We start from the raw sequence: 25,879 nt of genomic DNA, 5'->3' as shown, positions 1-25,879 counted from the left end.
CCCACACCACCTGGTTTAATAAGGTCCATATCTACTGGGAAGAGACTCTGCTGCAGAAAAGGTGAACTCACATTTGGCTGTGCCACAGATCTCTCTGCTGGAGTTTATATATCCTGAAAAGAGCCCTGGGAAATCCTCAAGTCTGATTTGAGTGAGCAGTTGCTCTGAAAATTGACCCACACTACAATATCAAATTGGGGACATTGTCTCAAGTGCTCTTGCCTCCTTCTCTGCTACTTGTCAGTTGACCCAGGTTGTTTTAAGGTCCCTTGTACTCATTCTCTGCTACAGTCAACAGAAAAATAAAGCCTGGGTTTGTTTGTTTGTTTTTAAATCACTGAGGGTTTTTTTTCTTTAGGTTTTTTCTTTTTGAAAGCTTTTGTAGCTCTTTTTGCCTTAAGGGGATAGGGGTTTTTTTAATAAGGAAAAATAACTGTTTCTGTAATGATTATAGAACTGCTGAATGTAGCAAAATAAATTTATGTATATGGATGGAGATCAAGGACAAGTGCATCTTTCACTGTATTTATAACCTTCAGTGTAATGTGCTTGGAAATAAATACCACTGATTTTGCATAGGCCACTGCCTGACCTGGGCATCCTCTGAATGTGCTGTTCAGTGCCCCAGGTGTAGGAAGTTCCTTTTCTTCTCCCCCATTTCCTATTTTGCTGATTTCCATTTGTAGTTTTATAGAATTTCTATTATTCTAGCTCTCGATGTGCCATCAGAGCATACAAGATTGCATTGGCTCATTCCTACATAACATTAAATTAAATGCATTTTTCTTTCTGGATTTTAGCTATGGCATGGACAGGGTCATGGCTCTTGATTTAAGTATTTGTTTCCCAATTTAATTCCAATGGTCTTACAAATTCCCTTGCCTTGAAGTGCCTTGATGCAATAAGAACTCTCAGAATACTGTCCCATGCCATGCTGGTTCTTGACTCCCTGAGGGAAAAGCAGTGGGTGTAGAGATTTTCCTCCTGTTTTTAATTTTTTGTTTGTTTTAAGAACCATTATGCTCCGAGGTCTCTCTTTCTCAGGTGTCTGGCATGTAATAAAAATTTAAACCCAGATTGTAATTCCTGGGAAAATTAGCTGGTTTTCAATGAAATCACCTGCAAGCTGTCTAATTATAATTCCTTTAAGAATTCTGCTTCTGTACTTTCTTGTTGCTGGTGTCATTTATGCCCTTTCTCTGTTACACTGCCTTATCTTGGATGTCAGCTCTGTCTAAATGTTCTTCTCTGTCCAAATAACAGGATTCACATGCTCTCACCCTTCTCTGGTGTCAGTAGCATCACTCTTGGTGTCTTATTTACCCTGTTATTATTAAAGCCTCCCTTTTTACGCACTGGATATTTATTGTCCTCAAAATGCAACATTTTCCTCCTGTCATAAACCAAGTGACTTAAAGATTTTCAAAGGCTCTTTCAGAAAGGCTGGGAATTAGATTCTGGTGGAGACCTTAATAAAAAATTGAAGACCTCATGTATTAACATACATTGATTTATTCATAGTGTTTCATTACAAATAAGTGAGGATCCCATAATATCAAAAAAGGTTAGGAGAGCAGCAGAGCACGGTACATTATATTGACAGCTCTGCTGAAATTGAGCTGCCTTGGGATTGAATTTGGAACTCAGGCAAGGAATTGGCTGGTAAATAAGTCATGAGTTTCCCTTGAAGTGTCTGTACATCAGGAGGGTTGCCATGGGTGAGCGTGCTGAGCTCAGGCAGGTTTCAAGGTGTGCTGGCACCAGCTCCAGGTGTACTCCAGACATCCCTCCATGGTATACGGTCTCCTTGAGCCAGGTCTCATCAGCTCTTGGAGGTCTATTTCACACCCAAGATAGCTCAGCGACCTTAGAAGGCAGAAAATCAGCAGGATGGCTTCTGTGGCAGTGTTGGAAACAAAAAAGTTTTATTAAAAGGCAAAATAACAAAATTCTTTAAAGAGAAAAACCAAGCCAGGTGCAAGAGTTCCCTGCCCCCAGTAAAACACCTCACAAAAAACATTAGTTTCTTTTTTCTCTTCTTTTTCTAGTAAATTGCCCAGATGGGACTTTTTGGCTCCTGTCTAATTGACTATCCTTAAGTTTTGAGGTGAGGTTCCCCCAGATCCTATGAGATGTATTTTTATCTAATCAAGAAGAGAAAGTTCTGGGCTTTTTTCCTTTTTTTGCAGACAAAGGACTGTTTTGTCACTCTGTCAATGGGAGGACATTCCCACACCTCCAGGTCTGGAGCCTTCCTGGCTTCATCCAGATGTAAACCGGACCCTGCGCCATGTGTAAATCTGCACTCTGAGGCTCAGAATGAGGGCAGGGAAAGGACAGCAGAAGCTGGTTTCCACAGAGAGAGAAGGGCTTTTGTCTAAAGATGTGGTGATCTTTATTTCGTTTAAACACATTTTTTCAGTTCAGCATATTCTCTGTAAGAAATGGCCTCCAAAGCTATTGCTGCCAGAAAAAGGCTTCCATTGTTTTCAGCTGCCTTTTGAGGAGATGATTTGCCAAAGCAAACTTATCCGTGTTTGCAGTAAGGGTTTTCATGAGCTGTGGGGGCTTGCATGGGTGATTCTCATATGAAAATCTTGCTGGCCATGCTGCGTGCTCTGGTTTGATGACAGAAGTTCTGAGCTTGGATGTTGCCCTGATTTTTTGAAGTTTTTCTAAGCCTTTTGATGTTGACATTCTTGTAATGAACTTTCTCACTCACTTTCTGTAAATAACTCATTGTTTTGTATTCTTTTATGGAGGAGGAGAAATTTGATGGACTGTTGGTTTGTCCAGTGTCATTGGAGAGGTGGCACTGTCACCCTCCAATCTGTGGTGGTGTTTACAGAGGGAAGAGATGCGGATCTGACTCCATGTTTCAGAAGGCTTGATTTATTATTTTATGATATATTATATTAAAACTATGCTAAAAGAATAGAAGAAAGGATTTCATCAGAAGCTTTGCAAGGAAAGGAGAGAATGGAATGATAATAAAATCTTGTGACTGACTGAGAGTCTGAGACAGCTGGACTGTGATTGGTCATTAATTAAAAACAACCACATGGACCAATCACAGATGCACCTGTTGCATTCCACAGCAGCAGATAATTATTGTTTACATTTTGTTCCTGAGGCCTCTCAGCTTCTCAGGAGAAAAAATCCTAAGGAAAGGATTTTTCATAAAACGTGTCTGTGACACCAATCCACTGTCACTTTTGGAAATCTATACATGTTGGAGTCAGAAATTAAAAATTCTGTTTTTACCTTGAGAGAGCTGCGTGTCCATGTCATGTAATGTCATGTCATGTCCTATAGTGACACTTGGGAACATAAAACAACTCTTTACATCTTTTGTTGTAAGTCAGCACATGCTGAGGCATTAGCTGAGAGAGGAAATTAGTTTTTCCCCAAGTAAAACCTTGAAAAAATTGTCACGTTGGTTTGACAGCGCCCAAATGCAAAATGGCTTGTGGGAGTTATGGAAATGACCCTGAAATAATTCCTTGTGTTTGCAGTTCAGCCTGGAGAGGTGACAGAGCAGGGAGAGGCCACGTGCAGAAGGCCCCTGATCACCTCCTGTCCTTGCTCTTCATTTGCAGATCACGTACAAGGCCGTTGGGTCTCTGGATCCCAGTGCTGACCTGTCCAGCCAGAGAGGGAAAGTCTTCAAGCTGCGGAATGAAACCCATCACCTCTTTGTGGGGTTGTACCCAGGCACCACCTACTCATTCACCATCAAAGCCAGCACAGTCAAGGGCTTTGGGCCACCCATCACCACCAGGATTGCAACCAAGATTTCAGGTACTGCTTTGGAGACGAAGAAAAAAAAACCCCAAAAAACTGGGGCTTTGTGCTTTAGACTCAAAGCTGATGCATAAAATTATAAATATATTAAATATATATTAAATATTAAACATATATTAAAAGTATATATATTTATACATTAAAAATATAAATATATATTAAAAATACTCAGCTTAATATCTCTCCAGGTTTCATTGGGCAGAGTTTTGAAACAGCCACAGACCTTGGTTTGGGTTACAATTACAGGGGTTAATTTGTGGGTGTCCTAAGTATCCCTGGATATCTGTGGAGCATTTGAAATGAGAATCATCATTAGTTGCACAAATGAACTACTTTTATAGTAATTATTGTGAGCATTATCTGGCTGGCTGGGGAAACTCCTTCTGTTATGTGGTTTTTATTTTCAGGATGTACCAAAGTGGATGTAATGAAGTAATGGACTTAATAGTGCAAAGAGACTAAAAATAAGGGACGAAAGCTGTTTTTTCTTGGATTTTTAGATGGGTAAGATCAGAGAGAGGGCTTGAGGCACATAAGAATATGAAAGGCACTAAAATAAGGAGGAAATGGCAAAAAGGTGTGAAAAAAAAGGGGAAACAGGGCAGTTATAAAAAAATGGACTGTAGTGGTGATATTGGGCAGATATATGTGGATTTTAACATTTAGTTGATAGCACTAAAATAGATTTTTAAAATAGGTTTTCTAACAGAGAGAAAAGCTGCTTTTTTTGGACTATTTTAACATTTTTTTTCAGTAAAGTCAAAATACACATCTGGAGCATTCAGGACACTGGTAATGCTTGAAATTATGGCTGGTTATTGTAGAAAAGATTGCACTACAGTATAGATTTTCCACTGCCCTATTTCAAAATCAGTTAATAATAGCAAGTTGTGAGCAGTAAGTGACAGGGTAAATTTTAAGGAAGCAAAGCACATCTCCTCCCTCTGCTCAGGGTTTGAACCCCTCACATTTAGCACTCAAGCCCTAAACCACTTGAAGTAAAAGCCAATAAGTGTCCAAACAGCTCCATGGGCTGTTGGGGGGTTCTACAGCCCTGCTGTGAAGACACAGCACAGCATGCGCTCCATTCCCTTGTGACCAGAGAAATAAAAAACCACAGTAATGGTTTCGGGGCCTTTTGTCCTCTGTTTCACTTTCTTTGCATTTTATCATCCCCTGAGTGCTCAAATTGTGTTAGCAGCCTGCATGAGTGCCAACGATATGCATACTGAGCTTGGTTTATTGACTTTTTTACCCCCCATCTCCCAAATATCTGGCTCGCAATAGGTGGGTACATACTCCATGCAAGCATGAGGGTCGTCTCTGACATTAGATTCTCTCATTGTGTGGTCACATTTCTGATACATTTTCCTAATAATTTGAAAATTACCATTAAATTTGCTCTAAGAAGGCAGCCTTGAGGTTATTAGGGAGAAGAAGGATTTTTACTCTGACAGGAATGTCCTTGTAAGGCTGTATTTTATTTTATTTTTTCCACATGAAAAGCCACCTGTGCTGCAGCAATGTGTGTGTATTTGTTTCTATGGGTGCACTAAGTTGTGCTGTAGCATCGTCCCCTCTGGCCAGAGCAGGGGCTCTGCAATTCCTTCTGGTTAAGGGAGGGGATTTTCCTCCTCTCCTCCACCCTTGTGAGACCTCACCTGGAGCTCTGCATCCAGCTCTGGGGTGCTCCGCACAGGACATGGAGATGTTGGATTGAGTACAGAGGAGGCCACGGGGATGCTCCAAGGGCTGGAGCCCCTCTGCTCTGAGCCAGGCTGGGAGAGCTGCGGATGCTCCTCTGGAGGGGAGAAGGCTCTGGGGTGACCTTAATGCAGATTTGTACAGTAGTACCCAAAGGGGCTCCAGGAGAGCTGGAGAGAGACTTTGGACAAGGGAATGGTTTTAACCTGACAGAGGGCAGGTTGGATGTTAGGAAGAAATCCTTCCCTGTGAGGGTGGGCAGGCCCTGGCACAGGTGCCCAGAGCAGCTGTGGCTGCCCCTGGATCCCTGGCAGTGCCCAAGGCCAGGTTGGACAGGGCTTGGAGCAGCCTGGGACAGTGGGAGGTGTCCCTGCCATGGCAGGGGGTGGAACAAGATGAGCTTTAAGATCCCTTCCAACCCAAACCATTCTGTGATCTCCAGTGACCTCTGGTTTGGAAGACCCCTGGGGATGTCTCCTTTCAAAGAGTCACTGCTTCCCTTTGATGGAGAGCACCTTATTCCAGAGAAATCCTTCTTAAGCAGTTGACATTCACTCTGAACGCATCTCCAGCTTATTGACAGGGAAGCCAGTAGCTGAGCTGATAATAGCAGCCCCCATTCTTGACAGTTTTCAGGCATTTAGATAAAAATCCTGATTGTAAACAGGATTACAGTGGAAATCACTATGAGAGGATTAAATATGGGATCCCCCACAATGCAGCTTGCCCTTGTGAGCTACAGATGAACTTGTGTGAATTTGTGTGAATTCTTCTGTTTGCTTTATACTTTAAAGTTATTTCAGCAAAACACGCATCTTTGGAACAAATTTGGTGCTGCTCTGACCTCATGGTCTCTTCAGGTCTTCAGCAGTAAAATTTGTCCCAAACAGACGCCTGATCCTGGGGAAGGAAGAAGCAATAAGTGAAATATTCCTATTCCTAAGACATATTTCCTAAGGAAAGCTGTCCTACTTTCATGGAATGGTCCTAAGAGGAGACAAAGCAGAAGGAGAAACTAGAGTTTGGCTGAGTGGGTTTTTATCCAGTGGGTTTCTGTATTGCTGGGGGGAACATGTCAGGGATGGGGTTGCCCTGGCTGGGCACTGCCCCAGGGTTAAAGTGTCTTGGATTTGGGTGCAAAAATAACCTGGCTAATTTGTGCTCCTCTCTTTTCATCTTTTGTGTTATCCAGCACACCCTCCAGCTAATCAAGGGGATATAGCTTAAGTCTGTGCATTAAAATCTCTTAAGATGTGAGAGGGCAAATCTACTGACCAGAGCAGATAAAAAGATTCAGGATTCAGGGGTACTTTTAGCTCTGCCACTGATTCACTCATCCTAATAAGTTGGGTTTCTTTATAGTGACTATGCAGTTCCTTTCCTCACCTCAAGGCCTTACTAAGTCTTAAAAATTCAAGATGGGATTTCCAGAGCCATCTTGAAGATTGTCCAATTCCCATTTAATTGGAATGGAAAAAGAATGTACAAATATTTGTTGTGAGGGATGAAAGTTTGACAAGAAAGTCTCACAAATATGGATGCTTAGCAGAAAGATTTTTGAATGTAGAGTCTGATGAAGGAATAGAGATGGAAGCAAGTTTTGATATAGAAGAAAAGAATTGCTGAGCCAGTCTTACTGGATAACCAAGGAGGCAAAGGGTGTGTTGGTTAGAAGGGGTTTTTATGGCTTAGAGCAAAGGATAAACCCACCCCAAACAAGAAGATGTTTTTACCAAGCAGAAGGAAGCACAGGCACACAAGTCAGCAAATGTGGCAAGCAGAAAAAAGGTCTCAGAATTTTCCACTGCAAGAAAACTGAAAAACAACTTCTAGCTTAAACTGTAATGTACTGACTTTTAGTGGTTGGAGAACAGTAACATGAATATGATAATTATAGTAGTTATGATAGGCTATAGATAATAGTTTAGGTACAGATTGGTTCTACTGTATGAAGATGCTCAGCAAAGAAAAGTAAATAATGCATTGTAACCAAAACCAAAGGGTCTCCAGGCCTGCCTGCAGCTGGAGCTGACAGCTGTAGGCACAGCTCTGTCACCCACAACCCTGGACTGCTGTAACCTCTTGGATGTAATAAACTGCATTTTGGAGAGCCCCTGGAGTCCTGCATCCCTCAGTTTGGCTCTTACAAATATTGAAGCAGTTTTGATCATTCTGGTCATAACACTGGGAAGTATTTTGATATTTCATTTGGCAAATGTTAATATAACGTTTTATATATACCATTCTGCCGAGGGAAGTGGCTGGTGCCTAATGAAGTTGTTCTTTGTTCTGCTGCAGCTCCGTCCATGCCGGAGTACGACACGGACTCTCCCCTCAACGAGACTGACACCACCATCACTGTCATGCTGAAACCTGCTCAGTCCCGGGGAGCACCTGTCAGGTGGGTGTTTTGTCTTCTCTTTTCACACTTCCCTCCTCTCCTTCCTCCCCAGGCTTCCCTCACTCCTCTCTCGTTCTCCTCTGATAATGGAGCTGCCGAAAGCAGGCGCTGACTAAAAGGCCAACTCAGCTGTTGATTCTGCTTTTCACACTCTCCTTTCATGAATGCTTCAGCCTCCTTGCCTCCCGCTGTTAACCTCCAGGAAGGATTGCTGCAGGCACTGTCGGGGTTATTACCCTCTCAGCATCACTTCAGATGCCTTTGCAGTGCTGGAGCACAGCGGGATGTGGAGCTGGAGACTGAACATCCCCACACGAGGGTGGAGGAGGCTCCAGGTCTCCATCCTGCCCCCTCTTCCATGGTGAACAAGGCCTGCTGGTAACTATTCTGGGAGTGCCTGCCTTGCCTTTAATGCTTGTGGAGGTATTTGCTCAGTTTCTGGATTTAACACACTTCTCACATTCGTAATCCAGCTGTGCAGGCTGTGCAGTGAAGCCCAGAAAAAAGGAATTTTGATTTAGTGAGGCTTTGCTAGCACAGGCAAGCAGATCCTGCTGCAAAGTAGAGGATTTACAGATCACAGAATCGTTAAGGTTGGAAAAGACCTCCAAAACCATGGAGTCCAACCTTTCACCACTCACCACCTTATCAACCAGCCCAGAGCACTGAGTGCCATCTGCAGTCATTTCCTGAACACCTCCAGGGGTGGTGACTCCACCACCTCTCTGGGCAGCCCCTTCCAATGCCTGTGAAGAAATTCCTCCTGATGTCCAACCTGAACCTCCCGTGGCACAGCTTGAGGCTGTTTCCTCTTGTTCTGTCCCTTGTGGGAGCAGAGCCTGACTCCCCCCTGGCTGCCCCCTCCTGTCAGGGAGTTATGGAGAATGGGGAGGTTCCCTCTGAGCCTTTTTTCCTCCAGGTTAAACAACTCCAGCTGCTCCTCACATGACTGAGTCTCCAGCCCCTTGCCCAGCTCCATTCCCTTCTCTGGACATGCTCCAGCCCCTCAAGGTTTTTATTGCAGAACTGGAGCCAGGACTCAAGGTGTGACCTCACCAGTGCCAGGTACAGGGTGCCATCCCTTCCCTGGTCATTTAGGGGCAGGGAGCTGCCCAGGCACCCATGGCATAGAGTGGGCACCTTGCAGGGAACCTTGCTGCCTGTCTGAGCTGGGTCCTGCTCTCCATGGTGACGTGCTGATGTGGGACACTCACCTGCAGGTCTCTCCCTGACTTGGAATCCTGTACTCATCACTCTCTTCCATCTCAGTGAAGTTGTGTTTGGTGCAAGGCACCAGCACAGATGGACAAATTTCCCTTCTGAGCCCGCACTGCCTTACCTGTTGCTGCCACTCATCCTGCCAGGCTCCTCTGCTGACAGCAGCAATTGGAATCACTTACAAAAACCCCCTGCCTCGCAGAGGGGTCCAGCAGGTATTCATTACCTCCCTGTGGGATCTTCAAGCTTTTACTTCCAGTTTTCACAGGAGAAGTTTTTCCCATGGGTGTTATTTTTTCTTGAAGTTTTTCCCATGGGTGTTATTTTAAAAACACCATAGTTTCCCTTTTCATAATGGGTTGCTTTCATTTTGGGTTTCTGTATGCCACTGACAGGAAGGATGGCCACTAAGTATTCAGGAGCAAATTGCTCCAGATGCAAACTACTGGATTTAATTAAATACCCTCTATCAGCTGGTGGTCCCCCAGCTGTGTTGTTGCTTGGTCCCAAATTGCATTGACCAGCTCAAACAAACAAACAAAAAAATCCATTCTTTAAGCACCATCCCTTCTCTGGTTTTTCTGACTAATATATTTCAATGTTTGCCTTTCAATCTCTGGTACTCCATATGAGCAAATTTAGGAGCCTATTCTCAGAGTCCTTTAGGGATGTTTTTTTCTGCTGGAAAAGAGCAGTAAAATCACACAGCTTTGTTTTGTTTTATTTCTTTATATGGGGGAACATTCCTGTATCTCGTTTTACCACCTGCTGTCTTAGCAGTGTTGCTATTTTGTCTTTTTATTGAAAAGTCTTGTGATTTTTCTCAAAGTCGATTTATTGCACTTTAACTGCATTCAGTGAATAATGCCTTTTCCAGCAAATGCATCTGTACCTAAAATTGGTAGAGATTTTTTATAAATATTCACTCTGATTTCTTTAATTGCATCGTAGCCTATTACACATGTTTGCAGAAAGTGCAATATTTACATGCCACATCTAAGTGATAAAATTATTTCCTATAATGAGTCCATTTCATTGACTTACAGATGTGTGTATGAAAAGCAGAAGGGCAGGAGGAGTAAGGGGGGAGGGAGTCTTGGGGAGAATTTTAGCTTTTCATTAACTCTGACAAGCTCAGAATTCTTCCCCTATAGAACCATCCAGACTGTTCTTAGGCTAACCTTAATAAATCCAGTTATTTCAAGCTTCAATTTTCCTATCCTCTTCCCTTTTCTTTCAGTCTGATCTGCACACTGCACCATTTGTGAAATTCTCTCAAAATACCATTTCCAGAAATGGGTCCCATTCCCTCAGAAGGAAATGACAAGAGTAGCCTATTGTGAACTGCTTTTGGCACCCACCATACATCAGAACGAGGTGTTTTCTCCTCCTCAGTATGTTTTATTCATGCAGCTGAGATCAAATACTCTTTGCTGTTGTCTGGTTAGGTGTTCTACTTTTTGGTTGTGTGGGGCTTGTTTCCCTCATGAATTCCCCCCTGGTGGGATGCCATGCTCTGCCCAGTTGCTGAAGGCATGAAGGCAAGCCCAGGTTTGAGACAAGGGGCTGAGCAGCCTCCCTGCCCAGCAGTGAGATGGTGCAGAGGGTCCTGCCCAGTGGAAATCCTGGTGGGAAGCCTTCTCCTGGCCTCCCTGGTGGATGTGACCATGGATCCTGGATCCTTCATCTCCCAGCCTGCCTCAGATGGGGCTGGGCAGCTCCTGGGAGGAGTCTGAAGTGGATTTCCCTCACGCCTCCCTATAAAGCTCTGCTATTCAGAGCTTTCTCTGGGCAGGAATAGGTTGACCCCTTGTCCCATCAACTTGACAGTTTCTGCTCTGCAGCTCTCCAGTTTTTATTATGGTCCTTCCAAATTGGGAAGATGTCTCTACAGGACACAAAAGAACGCAAGCGCACCGCTGTTCTCAAGGTGAAGAAAAAAGGAAAGTTCATTTTCTGACTCCAACATTTATAGTTTTCCAAAAGTGACAGTGGATTGGAGAGTGACAGTGCCACCTCTCCAATGACACTGGACAAACCAACAGTCCATCAGCTTTCTCCTCCTCCATAAAAGAATGCAAAACAATGAGTTATTTACATAAACTGTGTGAGAAAGTTCGCTACAAGAATGTCAGCATCAGAAGGCTTAGAAAATCTTAAAAAATCAGGGTGACAGGAAGATGAAAAATAATTAATATACAGTAATTATTCTAATATTTCCTCTTCTGTTCAGGGGATGGTGAGTTGGAGAACATGTAGGGGTGTGACTGTAAGGCAATGTCTGTACTTGGTCTTGAGTTATTTCATTCTGCTGTAGCACAGAGATGGAGCATGGGCTGCAAGAACATCTTCAGAATAATACAGGAGGATATTTAAAATAAGATTAATTGTATTTTCATTCATCTGAAATGGAGCTACACCAAATCCAAAGTCACTTTCAGCATTAAGACACTTCTGATGTTCCCTAGTGCTCATGATAAATAATTTAAATGTGGCTGTTTATAAAAGTAACGATCATGAACTTGGTGTTGTTAATGATCTATAGATAACAATGAGGACTCTTTCATGCAACCTAATAGGATTAATATAAACTTAGATATTCTTTGATCTATTTTGTCCTATTGCCAAAAGAAAGGTGAAGCCTCAGGAAGCAGAAATATTCTCCCTTGTGGCACAGGCGTTTCATTTTTGCCTTTATTTTTCATGGCATAACCTGCAGAGTTTGACTCCACATTGCCCTTTAAAAATAACTTTTAGGTGTTCATATATCAATCTAAACCATGTGAATGGTGCTATGATTGATTTGCTGGAGGCTGACATTCATCTATAATACATTCACAAGAGGAAGGAAGAATGCAAGTGTTCTCAATCTTTACTCCACAACTCTTTCCTGAAAACCTCCAATGTGATTTTGAGGATATTTCTGCCTTTGAATCTGTTATTGTCAGGAGGGCTGAGTTAGTCCTTCATAGATTATTCACATATGACATCTTTAGACCTCTATTTGAGCATTTATATCCCCACTCCCAGCTTGGAAATAACACTCTGAGGGGTTTTATCTGCAGGACATGTCCACAGGCTGCTTTTTGTGTGCTGGATATTTGAAGGTCCATCTGCTTCATTAACACGCAGTTGGTTCTGTCAATCCACCTATACTACTGTTATGGAGAAAATCAAATTTCCAGAGCGTGTGTTAGTTCTGAGGATTTCAGAGCTTAGATAAATGCTCCCCTTAGGTGTGATTGCCTTGTCAATACCCTGCTCTGTGTGCTGGAGCTGTAGGACACCACAGAAGGACGTTCGAGAAGAGCCTGCAATTATTTTTGGGTGGGGTTCAGAAAATAGAAAACTTTTTTGTTGGAGCAATATGGATTTGGTCTCTCTTCCTGCAGTTCTCAGAGGTGTGTCAGTAAATAATCTGTGATAATCTTTTGTGTGCTGCCAGCACACAGGTACAGATGGATCAGTTTATTAATTTACATCTTAAAGGAAATACGTAAATCTGAATAAGAGAAGAGAGTTTAAATATTTAAAATATATTAAGAAGGACTGAGTAAAGGTGAAATAAATATTTTCATATCAACAGCCAGCCAGGAGGAAAAATTAATTTCTATAGACCAAGCCCCATGTTACACTTGAGTGTTATTATCTGATTATTGATCTTCCAAGCATGAAATAAAGGGAAATTTTGTTATACATGATGCTAAAAAATTTAAGAGAAGACAGCTGTATTGTTATTTACAAAACACCTAGGAACAGTGAGTTTTTTATGGTTTTATACTCAAACTATTCTCCCAGGAAAAAATCCTGTTGGATGTATCTGTGCACTTAGTATTCCTACAAGCAATAATGAATAAAACTTTCCTGGAAGGAAGGGCCATGCCATTGCTTCCATCTTATATTAGAGAACTGAAAGTAGCTAGAACTTGTCCTTCTATCAGCAGCAAAGTAAAAATGGAGAAGATTTGGAGCCATAGACTTGAAATTTAATCTCCAGGTAATTTATTTTCTGTGATTTTGGGCATTACGTGTTCATCCTGAGCCTGCCTTTCCTGCATCCCTCTCCCTGCATCCTTGGTCTGATTTTGCCTTTACTGCACAGTAGTTCTTCCCGCCCTTACAAAGGAATGGTTTGCAAGCCCAGTGACTTGATTCTGTGGTGGAGAAACTCTTAAATTCACAATATCTGCTGGTGCTTTTGTTTAGCTTTTCCACTGATGACTTTGGTTTGTAGATCTCCACTGTACAGAGGGAGCAGTGCTGCTCAGATCTCTGCTTTGCAGCTTCTTAGTGGCATCACATGAGCCTGCCTCAGGCAGTTATGCTGATAATTGATTCATTAACGCCAGAAAAGGGTGGCAGTTTCTAATTCTTAAAACTCCTACATAGAGAACCTTGTATGTGAAAATAAAGACTAGAGTGAAGGAGCAGCAAAACAATAAAAAGGGTGCTAAGGGTGAAATTATCATGCCCTTGGGTAATACAGAAAGTTAGATTCCCTTGAAAGGTACATTCTTAGTACTTGGAAAAGAAAATTCCTGGTCTGCTTTTTCTGGGCTCCTGTTTAAATGTCTGCATCACATGAGTTGATTCAATACAGGGCAAGCAGTCGTCACTTTTAATTTTGTCGTATTTAATGTCATCTTTTAATTTTGTAGTATTTAATGAGAAATGAGATTATCAATCTAGGCTTCTGATATTATAAGCCAAATTATCTGTGTTAATTAACATCTCCTATAATATACCTCAGGGATATTGTTCTGAAATCATTCAAGCTGAGTTTCTCCTGCCTGACACTCTGCCTTCAATTTAGTTAAGAATTTGGAGGTATATAAAGAAGTTTCTTGTTAGAGATAAACCAGATCTACATTTTCTTCAACTGTGTGTGAATGTGAGAGAAAGAAATTGAGAATTTGGGTGAAAAGCATTAAATACTTGAAATTATTATGAATATTAGAGGTGCTTTGTTTATTGTATCAAGAGAAAAGCAAAATGGAGATACAGATGTGTAAGGTACAACCATAAGTATGAGGAAGGAATATTTAATCTTTTGTGTAACATGGCAGAATTCATTGAATAAAGGCTTAAAGATTCAGGTGTGAGTCCCAAAAAGTGATGCTAAAGAGCATTTTTGGTCAATTTTCTCATCTGGTACAGGAAATGCATTTTCCTACTGGATCAGCACAATGTGCAATTGAAATTCAGCCCCCTAAAGGGGACAAATCTGCCTTTTACCATTTTTCAGCCATCCAGACCATGGCCATTTTTACAGCCTGGGTGACCTGCTGTGTCTTTGACCATTCCACAGGGAGCTTTGGCAGTGGGCAGAAGTGGGAGAGGAAAGCCATAAAATTGGTGTCTATTTGAATGATAACATTTTAACAATCAAATTACACGTGGAGCAAATTCTTTGGTGCCAAGCAGCATTTTATTAGTGCTACAGGGAAACTTCTGCTAACAGTTTTTAGTGTTGTGAAGACCTGAGGATGCTGAGTAGGAGAAAGGAGTTGTTTTGGTTTTTTTTTGCATAAATTTTTTATGCTGACTACATGAACTGCCAGATTTAATTCCAGCAACCAACAGGTTAATGAATTCTGAGCTTTGGGCTGATATTAAGAAATTGATGACCATCTCCTCACATCAACCTGTCACCCCATTAGATGAGGGAACAGGAGAAAATACCCATGGTTCCAGTTTGAGGGTTCCTTTTCCCAAGACATTCTTTGCTCCAGAGCTCTCAGAGCCACTGTGCCCCTTCTTGTTATCACAGAATGAAAGGGTAATAACAAAACAACACAAAATACTTCAAAAATCAGAAACTCTGACTTCAGGAGGTGTCCCAGTGCCAAGCCTGTGAGAGCTTTTGGCTCAGACCCTTCAATGGAACGAGCTGAGCCGGCCACAGCTGCTCAGGGGTGGGAAGCCCACAGGAAGGACCTTGGCTCTTTTGGAGGATCATCATCAAGGATGATTTACTTAATTGAAGCAGCTCCTTCAGGCACTTAGAATGGAATGGGGTGAGTCTGAGCACAAATCCCTGGCAGTTGTCCTCCACTCAGGAGCAGTGCCTGTCCCAGGGTGAGGGTGCTGAGTTCAGAGGACAAGTGGCCCTTCCTTCTCTGCTGCACATGTTCCCACAGGCAGGTGCCCCTTGGTGTGTCTATAACAACAGAAAAACACAACAAAAGAGAAGATGAGCATGCTCTGCTTTGCTGTTGCAGACTAAGGCATTGCAGGATTTAATTATACTCCAGGTATATAAATTCAGGAAACATGGTAATGCTCCCGTGATTAAAATTATAGAGGGCCTAATTGAAAAAGCATAAACTGAATTGAAGAATTCCTAATTATAGTTTGCTTTGAGGTGTTAATTTCCTCCATAATGAATGCATAATTTCTTGGAACTAGAAAATGGGGTTGCTGCACCAGTGCGCGGGATGCAGATGGAATGAAGGGATTATCATAAATGCAGCCAGACAATTCTCAGGAATAAACCTCTGCAGCAAAAGGCAGAGCCAGGAAGGGTGAAGGATTTGCTTCCAGTGCAAAAGGAAGGGGAAATAGGGCTGGTGTCACTCAGAGCAGTCATGGTGCAAAAGGGGAAGGCAAGGAGAGAGGCAGAGTATTTCTGCTGGGAAAGTCAAACAGTAAAAGAGGAGGAAATGCCAATTTCCCTTGTGGCTCACCTTGACAGGTCCCTGAGGAGCTGCAGGAGCTGATGTTGATGCAAGTTGAGGGCTTTTTTCTGCCAAAGGACACAGCCTATATGCAATGTTTGCTCTTTTGTAAAAAATACTCTCGGTTTTGAAGGGAGTTGGTGGACTACAGGATTGTCAGACACAATCTCCTAACGTTTAAATCCACCCCATTCCCACTGTGGTGGGGGTGGGAGGTGTTTATGGATGAATTGCTGCAGAGAAGTTGGGATTTTCCCACTCCCTCTATCCTCAATTTCCCTTCATTCTGGGGCAGGAGATCTTGTAGTGAAGGCACCATTTTAGATTTCTCCCTGGTATCAGAAGCATGGCAGTTTTGCACTTTCTGAAAACAAAACACGTCTAGAAAAGGTGGAAAAGAGCTGGTGGCTACTCCTGCAGCTTCAGGTGCTGAAAATCTGTGCTAGCCTTCCCCAGGAGAGCTCATCATCATTGCACATTGACCACAGGAGTGGGAGTAGTTGAGTAATGCACTTTATCAGAAGGTTGTAAACAGAGCAGGTTCTCTCTTTTTTCCTAGTGTTTTTCTTAGTCTCTTAATTTAAAAAATATCCAAACAGACATGACCTCAATAAAATTATGTTTCTAGTGTTTTCTAGTGTTCTGTCTTAAGAAAAACATCATATTCTTCTGTGTGGGTTTTCCCTGCATGGTAGCTGTGGCTGTGGAAAAGGCAGAGGAAGCTTGAATTCCCAGCTAGATTAATTCTGCATCCAAATCAACCTAATTTGATGGAAGCCATTGGAAAAACCCAAATTAATTCTGACTGAGAATATATGCAAATACCCCCATCCTCTTGTTCAAGCTGTTGCTTTTATGGAGGGCCTGGCAGAAGGTGCTGGACAGCCCCAGTAAGGGTTTGCCATGGTCTCTCCTTGCCCTGCAGGTTGTTCAAGAACCTCTTTGGCTCTTCTTGTCCTTGAAAAATCCTCCTGGTGTTAAACCAGCACTTGCTGAGGATGACAGGACCTCAGTCAGCGATGCCTGTCTAATACAAAGCAACATTAACAAAACAGAGGTGGGGTTTGGCTTTTTTTTTGTAGATTAAACAGATGGCAGGTGGCTCAGGAGGGAAGAGACACCTCCAAAGCCGCTCACATCAGCTCCTGTTGCAGTGAAAGCTGTATCTGTCTGCACTCATTATCTCTAATCTGCCTGCAGAAAACAGCATTGAGCTGGAGAGAGGGACTGGGCCAGTTGCACCAGGGAGCAGCAGCTATTATGGCTAATCTGGGTTGCAAGCCAGGTCAGGCTTATGGAGATGGCTGAGATAATGGAACACAGAGCTTTGAAATGCCCTCTGGTTCTTTTTTTAGGTTTTTTTTTCATATTTTTAATTAATTTTTTTTTCTTACTTTCCAGAAGATTAAATAGAGAATTTAAAGCATTTAAGAGAGTACAAGTAAACAGTTGCAGGAGCAGTGTTCTGGTGGGCTGAGGATGGTCTTTCTGCAAGTCTGAATTGCATCTTTTATTAAGGCAAAGACTGGGCCAATTGCACCAGGGAGCAGCAGCTATTATGGCTAATCTGGGTTGCAAGCCAGGTCAGGCTTATGGAGATGGCCGAGATAATGGAACACAGAGCTTTGAAATGCCCTCTGGTTCTTTTTTTATTTATTATTTTTTTTTCAATTTTTTAATTTTTTACTTTCCGGAAGATTAAATAGAGAACTTAAAGCATCTAAGAGAGTACAAGTTATATGACACATTTACAAATAAACAGATGCAGGAGCAGTGTTCTGGTGGGCTGGGGATGGTCTTTCTGCAAGTGTGAATTGCATCTTTTATTAGGGCAAATGATCCAGCTGGGGAAAATGGCCCTTTAAGTACAGAAATCCTTCTTTATGGTCAGTGAATACAGCTGTGTTCTGAACAGTTCCTTAGGTTTTGTGCATGTCATCACATTGATGTTTGCTGTGGACAGGGGCTGTTGTGATGGCCAGACTTTCTCAGAATTATATGGGAATATTTGGATTTTTTGGATACCTTTCCATAGCCCCTTCAGTCAAAGAGTCATGGTGGGTGGAACTTTATGTGGTTGGAAACATTGATTTTAATAGACATATTTATGTGTAGGTACTCACAGGGGTCCTTAGATGTGCACATATAGAATCATAGAGGCACAGAATGATTTGGGTTGAAGGGACATTAAAGTTCACCTGGTTCCAACTTCCCCTATCCCAGGTTGCTCAGAGCTGCATTATTTAATCAATAATTATTGGCACAATGTTGTCAGTGGTGTTTATGGCTCTGTTGCATCTTTTGTGCGGTGCAATTTTAAGACAGAGCCAGTCTCCAAACTCCTCTTTCCCAGCACTGTCTGCTCCTCCCTTATCACTGCAGGTCACATCTCTAGTGATGCTCAAAAGTCACATTTTTCTCCTTTTTTTTTCCCCTGATTTGAAAGATTTGGTAGGAATAGCATGTGTTCAGCCTGGATACTCCAGACTCCATTAGACAGGACATATTGGCTGGTGGGTGGATGGAGGAATATTGGACAGGAAAGTGTGGATTTGTTTACATACAACTGATACTGTGATATCAGACAGAGTCACATTCCCCATGCCACTGTTTATATATCTGCAACAGTGGGATAATTACTGTACCTCAGGGGTCTGCCAGGATAAAACCTGTGCAACCCATGAAGGCCATGGAATATTTGACATTACACTGTCACTTTTTTTACTAAAAAACCCCACCTAACCACCACCAAAAATCCCCAAAAAACCCCAAGCAACCCAAACCAAGCAATCCCCCCTACACAGACACCTTCCAACAGAGTTTTCATTTTTTCAGTCAGCTGTGGGAGTTGTATGTGAGACTGCAGAGGAATTTCAGACAAAGCATCGTGGCCAAAAAGACAGCGTTTGTTAGAGTGACACTGGCAGGATGCTTTTCTGCAAATACAAACATTTTGTTAGGGTTTGCTGTTTCCTCAGGCTTGACACAGTGCTCCTGCTGCTGGCTGGGGACAGCACAGCCCCATCCCTGTCCCCTGTGAGGAACCCTGCAGGCGTTAAACATCCTCACTTTTTCTAGAGCCCATTCCAATCACTAGAGAAACTTAACAAAGCCTGAAATTTTAGCACTAAAAGAATGCCTGTGTGAAAAGGATGGCTCCAAATGGTTTTATCCATGTGAGAAATCGTTACCTTTTGTTTCATGGATTTCAGGGTCTGACATGCCCTAGTAGTAAATCTGGAGCACTGAGCTGAATATGAGAGTGGAAGAAAATGTGAAGAGACTCTCTTCCCAGCCTTCTTGATTATTAAATGGATTTCATTATTGTTGGCTCTATCTCAGCAGGTTTTTTTCATTGCAATGGCAGTAATTACCATCTCTTCTTCCTATGCCATTTTTTACAAATTTGGCTGAATTTGAATCTTTTTTTTTTTTGGGTATTCTTCAACTTTAGTGAACGTAGTAGAAGAGTTGTTTAATTTAAATGACTGTTAAAAGAACATGCAAAAATAACTCCAAAATGAAGGCTCTGGTGTGAATAACGTTGCAATATGAGAGACTATTTCCTCAAGCAGCATCTCTATTATCAGCTTTATTTTTGTGAATGCCTTGCAAATGTGAGCAAGCTGATTGATGGCAGTGCAGCCCAATATTCATGGGCTACTTTTTGAGTCTTTGAAACAGCCAAGCACATTCCAGATGACACTGTAGAACAATCTCTTTTTCTCCCCCTATTTTCTGCATGAAACTGTTTATTGAAAGCAAACCTTCACCTCAGCATATTGTATTCTGCATGGAGCTGTTCCAGAGTGCAATGGAAGCAGTAGCAATCTTTAATTGATTTTAATGTGTTTTGAATCTGTTCTTAAATAGACAGAAAATTGCAGAACAGAGCACTGGGTCCTGTCAGTGTGTCCTAGGTGGCTGTGAAACACAGTTCATTATGGTTTGTAGATTACTTTCAGAGCTTTTGATTAAAAATGCTGCTGGAGGTACTGAGGGTGACATTTCAGGAGATGTGAAGGAAGTAACTCCGTTCTCAGGAGTATATTGGCACCTGTTGGCACCCAGAAAACTTTATGAACTTGGAAGCTCTCTGGGGAATTGACTGTTGGGTGCCTGAACGTTTGATTGCAGGAGGTGCCTGGTCAGGAAATTCACCCTTGGAGCCCAAGGGAAGCAGTGCTGCAGTTATCTCTCTGGCAGTTATCCCTTGAGATTTGTAAACTTTAGGGAATGTATGTTATATAAAGCTTTTTTAGACTTGGATTGGGTTGAATTCTTTACAAAATCTCTTCCAGATTCATGGTGGGGCTGGAGGCACATTGTGGGAAGGATTTATTTACAGTTTAATGTCACCATTTTTTTAGGGTAAATAATACAGAGTACTGATATATGGAGTACCTTTCTTCCAAATTCCCATTATTTTATTTCTTATTGTCTCTCAGGCAGAATTCAGGCTTTGATCTCAATATCTTTAAGAGGGGGAAATAAAGATGTTGATGCTACTCTGTGTCTCAGTGTGCATCACTGAAGGCAGCTTGGCCATAAAACAAGCATCTGCACTTCCAATGGCTAATCTGAATTCTAAATGTGGGTGTCAGGCAGCACATCAAACCCTCTCCCATCCCAGTATCCTGGGAGATGGCTCCATACTGTCAGAATAAATGTGATGAACCTTCATGGATATATACAGATACACTTACTTTGGCTCAACCAAATTTAACAGGATCACAAGTTTAATGGAATAATCAAATGATAAAAAAGCTGGTGCTCAGTATCTGTAGTTGGAGTCTTGTGTGGCACACAAGGGGAAAGAAGCTGAAGTGGTTGCTGGTCCCTCTGTTTATTGTACTTTTGTCTCTGTTCATGTGCTGCTGATGCCTTTTCTTTAGCTCTATGCAGGTCAGACAGTATTTGGGGGTTATTTTCATGAGTTTTGATGGCCTTTTTGGAATAGTTGGATCTGTTCCTTCCATAGAATATGTGCAGGAGTGGAAGTTCAATGTCCAGCTCCACATCAGCTGCTACATCCTGTAGCTATGATATTTTCTGAAAAATCCTTTCCTTAGGATTTTTCCTCCTGAGAAGCTGAGAGGCCTCAGGAACAAAATGTAAACAATGATTATCTGCTGCTGTGGAATGCAACAGGTGCATCTGTGATTGGCCCATGTGGTTGTTTCTAATTAATGGCCAATCACAGTCCAGATGGCTCAGGCAGAGAGTCTGAGCCACAAGCCTTTGTTATCATTCTTTCTTTTGCTATTCTTAGCTAGCCTTCTGATGAAATCCTTTCTTCTATTCTTTTAGTAGAGTTTTAACATAATATATATAATAAAATAATAAATCAGCCTTCTGAAACATGGAGTCAGATCCTTGTCTCTTCCCTCATCCTCAGACCCCTGTGAACACGGTCACAACATCCCACATGGGGAGGCACAAATCCTTCCTTCATTTGCTCCTTTTTGTCCTTCATTCTTTGAATTAAAATAACCAGTAATAAGGAAATCACTACTCTCTTATTTCCTGTAGCCTATCTGAGTTACTCTGGAAATAATGTGCTCATCTGAGCTAGAAGTGGGGAGTTCCTGTTCTCTGTAGGATGAACAGCAAAACCAGCTCGCAGTAGTCTGCTAAAAAAAAAAGCACTACAAGATCAAGCTGTACTAATTGCCACTTATTTTTGCTCCCTGGGAGAAAATAATATTGGAAATAATATATGGCTGATAATAAATTTATGTGTTAAATGAAAATACTTTAAATCTTTATATGATGTGAAGGAAAGTTTAATGACAAGATTGGTCCAGAGGGAGTACTCAGCTGCTGAAACATTGTTCCTTTTAAGCTTTAATAATTCAGGTGAGTGGATCACTGCAAGGTTACGAAGAAATTATATTCCTTTTCCTACCCTCTCATTATCAAGAGTGTCGTGAATGTTTCACCTTGTTGATGTGTCAGGATACCAAAGTGCATGGGCCAGATGTTGGATGCTTTATGGAGAGCTCTGACTCAGCTTTTCCTCCCCATATCCCTGTGTGTCCTACATTCAAACTTTGAGACTGGTCTTAATTTGTGGACAAGTGTTGTCTCAGTCCATCCTCAAAAAACAAACAAACAAGCAAAAAACCAAAATGAAACAAACAAAAAAAAAAACCAACAAAAAAAAGCCCCCAAAAAACCCAAAAATAAAACCACCTCAAGATCAGGGAGAGGAGAAGCCTGAGGCAAACAGAGAGATCTCCATCACAGCAATGGGCTGTGACTGGGAATGTTGATTTTTTCCACACTGAATAGGGAACTCATCATTTAAAAAATTACCTTGTAGCTGGTGATAAGGGCACCTTTCATTCCTCTGCAGACAACACTTGTGCTGTGGCCCATTATGGTGGGTGCTTTTATCAGTGATTTACAGCCAAGCTGTCAAAAACTTTTAAAAGCTTCCATTAAATTGATGTGGATTTATCTATCTAAGGCCTTTGAAATTTATAAAGGAGCCCAGTTTTGGCCTCCTTTTCTAATCAGAGTGTGCAGCTGCACACAGGGCAGTCAGCTCCCCAGCCTTCTAGGAGGTCAGGCATTTGTTTTGTGGCCCAGATTTGAGAATCCCTCGAGAGCTGTCTGCAGAGCAGAGCCCGTGCATGTTTGGAAAGCAGTCCCTGGTGTTTTTTACAGGGACAGCAGCATTATTTGGCTGCACCAGAGTGGGCTGGGGTGGCACTGAGAGCGCAAAGCCCCTGCTAACCAGCACCCTGCTGCGCATCCATGTGTGTTTGATTGCAGGGTTTCCAAATGTGTCCTGACATTAAAAACTGGAATGCAGGAGTTAGTGTGGCTGTATCACCTTTTGTTCCACTGGCACTGAAGTTGTTATCTCGTGTGGGAGTTTGAATGCTCTGTTTTTGTTGTCTCTTTTAATGTCATTCCTGTGTATGACACTGACTCTCGTATCCAGCTGGGTGTTTGCAGCCAAGGCTTTGATTCCTGCCAGGAAATCCATGGCAGCTGATCCTGCCTGGGAGCAGCAGCTCTGAAGCCTGAGATGGGGAGAGCCCCAGGAGATCCATGGTACTGCCTACCTGGTAGATGGAGTAAGAGCTATTAGAATAATTTGAGTATCTCCTCCTTATTTTCATTGCCCACTTGTTTTTTTTTATCCTTCCCTCCAGCGCCACTTTTGGGAAAACCACTCCTCCTTTCTCTTGTGTGTAATCACACTGGTGATAGCAGGGATAGCAGATGGCAAAGGGGAGACCCTGCTCAGCCCTGACCCAGAGATGTGAGTGCAGCTGAAGGGCTCTTTTAGGCCAAAAGGGCAGATCCTACTCACCAAGTTTATCCTGAGTTAGTGCCCAACCACGTTCTTGGGGATTGTGGTGCATCCCACCAAGTTCCCATCTTCTGAGCAAAGCTGGATTGGTTTTACTCTGCTGAGAAATGCTGTAGTAAAGCAGATGGTTTGCTAGACTTTAGGGTGGGTAATAGGACGTTTACTACTCAGAATTTCCACAGCAATTCCATTTGGGTGTAGGGCTGGTGGGAATTTTGCTCCAAGTTACAAGAGCATCTCAGTGCAGGTGTGGAAGCACTTGCTGTGCAGCACTTCATGGGTTAATGCAGAGAAGTTGATCTCTGAAAATGCCCTAAAGGCAGGCATGGAAATTCTGCTCCTAGGTATAAACAAAGTGGGAGGAGAAGAGAATAACTCGAAACAAAACAAAAAAAAATACAACAAAAAAAACCCATACAAAAACCCAAAATGATAGATACAAAAAAAAAAAAAAAAAAAATAGAGTCTGTGCCAGTCTGTGTCCCTGCTGGGGTGATTTTGGAATCCTGCCTTTCTGGACGGTCTAGACAGATCAACATACTGGGATCAAAACAGAAAGTGAGACCCAGAGTAACCAGCTAAAAGGGAGCCAGAGCTCACAGTGATTATCTTCAGCCCAAAGCAAGCTTTGAACTCAAACATGAGCTTGGCTGCTCGACCACTTCCTCTGAGAGTGGCCAGGCTCAGAGAAGAGCAAGGCTGGAGGGTGCTGCACCCCAGCCAAGCAGTCAGGGCAAAGACGAGGGTGCTGTGTCAGTGTGAGCTGGGGCATCAGGGAGAAAAATGCCATGAAAGCCACCCTGAGTGTCACCCGAGGAGGGTTTTTAGCCGGAGGGAGCTCAGATGCCTGTTCCATGGACAAGGAGACAGTGTTTGAGCAGGAGATGAACAGGATTTCAACTTGAGCACAAAGGGGACAATTGCTACACCCCAGCTGAATATTCGTGAGCACACCATTGTGCTTCCAGAGGAACCTTGATTCATTTCAAAAGAATAAGCATTAAAAGGAAAATTTCAGGCCACTACAAGAGTGAGTTATCTCTGTGAAGGGAAGTATGTTACCAGCTAAGTGGGAGAGAGAAAATGTGAAAGAATAGAGGCAAAAAGATTATCTGTGACTGGGTTCTGTGTGTACCAAAACTCTTGCTCATGATAAAAAGTGTCTGTAGTGCTCTAATGAGTTGGGAGAGTTCAGTTACCTGGCAGTTCATGTCCCTGGGAGCTTCCCCTTCTCCAAAGACAGACAGTGCACGAGTTCATGGCTTGCAAGTGAGATAACTGAGAGACTGAGTGTCACCCTCAGGCCAGGGAGAGAGGACAAGGGAGTTCTTGGCCCCTGTGTCGGCTGAAAGCAGATTAATATATGTCTATACATATATATTTATCTATATACCTAGAGGAAACATTTTCTATGACCAGAAAATGCAAGTGTTTAGGGTTGGATGAAACAGAAGCAAAATGTTTTTAGGTTAGAAGGCATCTGGCAAATGTCCATAAAAGTGTCAGCTACAATTTTGCACATGGCTGACAAACAAAATGACAAACTTTCCCAGTAGTGTACATTATTATGGCCAGAGAGAAGAGTCAGAATAAGAATGTACACTCTCAGTAAACAGTGCCCAAACCAGCCCAGTATGATTTGCTATTGCTGAGCTGAGGAGAGGGTTTGTATTGAACAGGCTTGCAGCTCCCACTGCATCCTCAATGATATTACCTAAAGTGTTGCTTGGAAACCTGTTTTTGTCTTTTTAAAATTGTAAAATAAATATCAGAGAAGGTCTAAAATAATTTATTAAAAGCTCTGATGAACTGTAGGAGGAAGACAGCTTTCCCAAATGTTGATGGGGCATCATTAAAGGCTGCAGTCCATGCAGCTGCTGCTCCTGCTACAGAGTTCACAGAATCACTGGGTTGGAAGAGACCTTCAAGATCATCGAGTCCAACCCAGCCCCAGCCCCTCACCCAAACCCTGGCCCCCAGTGCCACATCCAGGCTTTGTTAAACACACCCAGGGATGGGGACTCCACCACCTCCCCGGGCAGAACATTCCAGAACTTTATCACCCTTTCCATGAAAAACTTTTTCCCAATCTCCAACCTGTATTTCCCTTGGTGCAGCTCGAGGCTGTGTGCTCTGGCTGTGTCAGTGCTGCTGGAGAAAGAGCCCAGCCCCAGCTGAGCACAGGCACCTTTCAGGAGCTGCAGAGAGTGATGGGGGCAGCCCTGGGTCTCCTTTTCTCCAGGCTCAGCATCCCCAGCCACATTAGCAAATGCCAGGGTAAGGACAGCTTTACTGTTGAGTAACTCATAAATTGCTCGTGCTTGTTCAGGTTATCTGGGCTTGTGTCTGGCAGTGGGAGCCAAATGGTTTCCAAGTTCTTCCCTGCCTGCCCTGCTGTCAGCAGAGCATGAGCCAGATCCCCATGGGCCCCAGGACCTGGGAATTCAAAAGCAGGAATGCCACAGTGATATTTTCTGGAAAAATCCCTTTGCCCAGGATTTTTCTCCGGGGATGCTGAGAAGCCTCAGAGAAAAAGGAAAACAATTCTTGTCGTATTTGTTTCTCCTGTGTTTTGCTGCTTTGGAATGTGTTTGGAGATTGTTTACCCACAGGTGATTGTTCCATTGCATTCCGCTGTGAGTTGTTTTCACTCTTTGGCCAGTCAGGGCCAAGCTGTGTCAGGACTCTGGAGAGAGTCACCAGTTTTCATGATTATCTTTTTAGCATTCAGTAAGTATCCTTTCTGTA

The 25,879-nt window shown here is 42.6% G+C and overlaps 1 protein-coding gene across 5 annotated transcripts in view; it reads left to right on the top strand.

Annotated features, from left to right (window-relative positions):
- PTPRT (protein tyrosine phosphatase receptor type T) overlaps positions 1-25,879 on the top strand; it is a 483,857-nt gene that overhangs the window by 349,653 nt on the left and 108,325 nt on the right. For all 5 annotated transcript variants that reach the window (XM_030963017.1, XM_030963016.1, XM_030963015.1 and 2 more), the window contains exons 10-11: positions 3,600-3,801; positions 7,807-7,909. In XM_030963017.1, the coding sequence (XP_030818877.1) occupies positions 3,600-3,801; positions 7,807-7,909 (305 nt within the window). The remainder of the gene's footprint in view (positions 1-3,599; positions 3,802-7,806; positions 7,910-25,879) is intronic.

Source organism: Camarhynchus parvulus, chromosome 20 (genome assembly GCF_901933205.1).
Source record: "Camarhynchus parvulus chromosome 20, STF_HiC, whole genome shotgun sequence".
NCBI lineage: Eukaryota > Metazoa > Chordata > Aves > Passeriformes > Thraupidae > Camarhynchus > Camarhynchus parvulus.
The sequence above is the reverse complement of the archived record's forward strand: the minus strand, read 5'-3'. Positions and strand labels throughout refer to the sequence as shown.